The sequence below is a fragment of the Pygoscelis adeliae genome, unplaced genomic scaffold, assembly GCF_000699105.1.
Source record: "Pygoscelis adeliae isolate BGI_AS28 unplaced genomic scaffold, ASM69910v1 Scaffold286, whole genome shotgun sequence".
Taxonomy (NCBI): Eukaryota; Metazoa; Chordata; class Aves; order Sphenisciformes; family Spheniscidae; genus Pygoscelis; species Pygoscelis adeliae.
Window position 1 is genome coordinate 313,123 of NW_008825076.1, and position 4,242 is coordinate 317,364.

The 4,242-nt window shown below is 53.7% G+C and overlaps 1 protein-coding gene across 1 annotated transcript; it reads right to left on the minus strand.

The window, feature by feature from the left end:
- Nucleotides 1-311: 311 nt before the first annotated feature.
- LOC103919334 (potassium channel subfamily K member 9-like) lies at nt 312-1,783 on the minus strand. The gene is made up of 2 exons (XM_009326831.1): nt 1,453-1,783; nt 312-1,225 (listed from the first exon to the last, which is right to left on the minus strand). The coding sequence occupies exons 1-2, from the start codon at nt 1,781-1,783 to the stop codon at nt 312-314; spliced, it is 1,245 nt and encodes a 414-aa protein (XP_009325106.1).
- Between the last annotated feature and the right edge of the window lie 2,459 nt (nt 1,784-4,242).

A 4,242-nucleotide genomic window follows, 5' to 3' on the forward strand; every position in this document is an offset into this window, starting at 1 on the left:
GGAGGCGGGAAAGCAAACCTACAGCTTGCTGGACTTCGTATCGGGGGGTCTCTTGCCAGACCCAAGTGCTTGAACCTACTTGGGAGGAAAAAGCAAAGAAAAACTGACAATGTCATTCAGTGCCTGCAAAAAGGAATGATTATTTCTCAACAGGGTTTAAAGGCTCCCGCTGGACCCTGCGTGGGGCTGGCTGCCAGCTGAAAAGGGAGAGGAACAGAAGAAATGAGAGCAGTAAGAAGGACCTGACATCTCTGTTCTTAATTTATCATCATAGTAAGACTCGAGCACTGAGTACTGCTCAGCACACGCTCCTAGATGGATTTCCTCCGCAGCCGGGGGTGTTGCCGGCAGCGAGCGCTGTTGGATGATAAAGTGCTCCCTGGGGAAGAGCCGGTCTGACCCCGCGTGCTCAGGGAGACCTCATCGATTTTGTAGGAAATGGAGTTGTAATACACGGGGTTGGTGTGGCAGCTCAGGGTCTCGGGGTGGGATGGCACCGGGCTGCTGCATAGCTGAGGTCTGTAGCACAGGCATGTGCAGAAGGAGGGGACTGCGGCCGCTGAGTTGGCCGACTGGCGCCGCTGCCTCTCCACATCCTCCTGGATCAGTGGGATGAGGTTTATCTGGCTCATCCTGTCCTCCACGGGGAGAAAAATGGCATTGTTGCTCCGGCTGTCCTCTTTCGGCTTGAGGTGGATGTTGTTCTGGGCTCTCCTCAGCGAGGCTCGCTCTTCAGCGTCCCGCCGCTCGTCCTCCGAGTTCATCGTCAGGAAGCGCAGCACCACCAGGTTGAGGAAGGCACCGATGACAGTCAGGCCCACCAGGATGTACATGAAGCTGAAAGCCACGTATGGGGGCTTCTTTTGCAAAGCCTCGTTCTTCTGCAGAGCCACAAAGTCTCCAAAGCCAATAGTGGTCAAGGTTATGAAGCAGTAGTAATAGGCATGAAAGAAAGTCCAGCCCTCGAAATAAGAGAAGGCTGCTGCGCCAATGCACAGGGTCCCCATGCAGGACAGAAAGCCGACTAGGACCATGTTCTCCATGGAGACATTGGTTGTCCTCATGCCCAAACACTTCTTGATCTTCTTGAGCAGCAGCCGCACGACAGTGTTCATGCGCTCCCCCAGGCTCTGGAACATGACCAGCGTCAGGGGGATGCCCAGGATGGCATAGAACATGCAGAAAACTTTGCCGGCGTCCGTGCCTGGGGCGGCGTGCCCATAGCCTGCGAAGGAAAGAGGAAACGCAGGCGTCAAGCCCTCACTGGGGTTTCCAGCAAGGCCAAGGGGCCAAGAGGAGCAGTAGGAGAGCGGGGGGAAAATGGAAAATGAATCAGTAACAGATCTGCAGGCAATGCTAACGGGGCCACAGGGTGCCACATCCTTTGGGATGATGGCACATTGCAGTATCATATGGGCAGAACCTCATTTGGCCTCTAAAGAGAGAAGGTACCCTCCTGACAGCCCCTGAGCTTGTATGAGGTCACGGAGGCCAAGAGGAGCCCTAGAGCTGGATTGGGGTCTGCAAGCCTTCTGCAGCTCACAAGCAATTCAGAGGCAATGATGCCGTGCCAGCGCTGGGTCTGCAGGGTGGCCGGGATCCCCACAGCGAGGGAGGACGGAGGCTCCGCAGGATGCTGAGACCAACAGCGCCAGGTCACCCTGCGGGAAGGTACGCGCCCAGCCAGTCCCGTCCACAACTGCCCTTGCAGGGCAATCGTCACCTCCCCCTGGCACCCGCTCCTGCCCCTCCTGTCCCCTGAGCCCTCCAGTGTCACGTGCATCTTTGACTCTCGGCTGTATGATCATTTGCTGCATGGCCTGTTGGATAGGAGCTATAGGGCCCCCCTGCTATAGGGTCAGTCCTCACAGGAGCAGCTAAGTCTGGGAGGACTTCTGCAGAGCAACTTCAGATTTACTCCACTGTCACTAAGACTCAGACCTAAAGCACTGCTGGATCGTTGGGGAGGAGGGGTTGTTCTGTTTTAAATGCAGGGAAGTATTTATGCCACCATGTCCCCATCAGCCCTTGTCCCAGGGACAAGGAGCTGAAGGAGGACAAGGTTCTTTTTGAACACCTTCTGAGATTTAATTTCCCCACCTTGCTCCAAGTTTCAGAGCTGTGACTCAAGGACACACACAATTACACCGTGAGTCGTAATGAGGTATTCACTGCAAGCTTCCGGACTTCGGTGATTCTGCACCCACCTCACTTAATTATAGAAGCTTAACAGAAATCGGTGGCCCCTGACCTAAGCGGATGAGTAACCAACTCAGCGCAAGGGAGTCACGCGGTGTGGGGAGTAACGGCATCCAAAGGCATCCAAGCCGACCGTGGAGTTTCTATGAGAAACTACCAGGGCTGGAAACTTCCTTTCTGAAGGTGCCTGCAGAACAGCGCCGGCTCCTTCCCGTGCTGCTGCGTGGCCTTTTGCAAACAGCTATTTATAGTTTCACTTTTGCCAGGTAACTTTTGCATGAAGATATGGGGGAAACCCCCCCTTTTTTATTTCTCAGTCTTGTTCAAAGCTGTGACTTGGCTTCACCTCTGTCTCTGCTGCCAGTGGGTTTCCAGGACTCTTAGGGAAGCTGTTAGCACACAGCGATGGGAAGACCAGAGGATGATAATCACGTTGTCCCAGGCTCCCGAGCACACCTCCCAGTCCAGGAAACTCCTGCAATGGGAGAGGGCTGGGAGGCTGAGGACAGCGTTACCCTCGACCGTGCTGTGCTCCAAACTGCAAGCAGGCAGGAAGGGACCGGTTTCTAATTGCTCTGTCTGTTCATAAACCCACGCAATCAAAAATGATAAACTTAATGCCTGCATGCCACATTTCACAGAATACAGAGCAGACATGAGACTGCAGTGGCAAAAAACCCCCAGTCAGATCCAAGCTTAATGACTGAGTGCAATTATCAGGTCCTAGGCTACAAGATAATACAATGACAGCAGTGAGGAGGTAAATATAATGATCCAGAAAAGCAGTAAGTGGAAAAACAGTTGTTGTATCCTGAGAGACTGCTGAAAGAGTATTTGACTGATGCTTTCAAAATGACAAAGGGAATTAGAAAGAGTAAACACCGCTACATTAATGTTAAAACTCAGATTCGGAGCACAGCCCCATATAAAGAGATCTAACGTGCCAGCGTTTTAGAAATATGACACCTGGGCTAAAATTATTTATCACATGTGGTGTGTGATAAGCGTAGCAATTGTTTGTCACAGTCAACAGAAAAATAATGTAAATGAGGCTATAACCTGTCACGAGATGATGGAGATTTTCACTGAAGCCATTCATCCTACCCTCCTGCTGGGGCCTGACACTAACCGTGCCCTGAACCCATCGCTGTTTGCTGGCCACGTGCGTTGCCAGCTGCACAAACCCCACAGCGCATCTCGTGGGGGCACACGGAGGCCCCTGGGGCAGGGCCTGCGGGGTACCTGCCCCTCCGCCACCTCTAGTCCCCTGGTAACGCAACGCAGTTGATCCCACCAGCCCTTGTCCTGAGGGATGATGCCTTCAGCTACCAGATGTATTTCACCCATCCCAAGCCCCTTGGTAAGGCTGAGCCCCGTCCTACAGATGAGGAGGTGGCTGCTGGCTGTGGAAGGGCAGGATTCGGCCCCAGGGTTCCTGCCTCCAAGACACTTCTGCTGATTGAAATCCCAGCACGAGCAACGACATGAGCACAGGATCCCACACCTGTCTACCCCCACGGGATGCTCAGGGTGCATGGATTAATAAAAGTGGATTAATTAAACAATGCTAAACTCCCATGTGGCTAATTTCACCTAGAATTAAGGCAATCCGCATTCAATTTAGTTTCATTCTCGTGCAGAATTGAAGAGGGCAAACCAAGGCTGGGCTCTAGTATGGGTAAGTGTGTCTACGTAGGGGTTCAATGTGATTCACTCACTCCCCTCCAAGCTAATTGACACCCATCTCTCTGCAGGTTCCCGTGCAGGCAGAGCGAGGTTCAGTGTCTGGTGGCTGTCTTGGCTCCCTGAAGCAGGTCTCGTACAGCCAAACATCCAGAGTTTCGAGCTGACAAAGAAGCCGACAGTTCTCGCCCAGCTCTTCAGCCTGGCTTGCTGGCTACAACCCTGCCCAGAGGACTGACGCGGCTCCCCCCTCTGCCCTCCTACACCCCCGCCAACTTCTGCGGCTGCCTGCCCCAAAGGTGCCTGCAGGAGCTCCGCGTGCTGCCGCCTCCCCGGGACAACGTGCCGGGCACGTTTCGC

Excerpts from the sequence above, each read along its gene's own strand:
- LOC103919334 (XM_009326831.1), bottom strand. The coding sequence starts at position 1,783 with ATGCACGTGACACTGGAGGGCTCAGGGGACAGGAGGGGCAGGAGCGGG. Across the intron at positions 1,226-1,452 it reads GCTCAGGGGCTGTCAGGAGG|GCTATGGGCACGCCGCCCCA; the intron begins GTACCTTCTCTC and ends TTTCCTTCGCAG.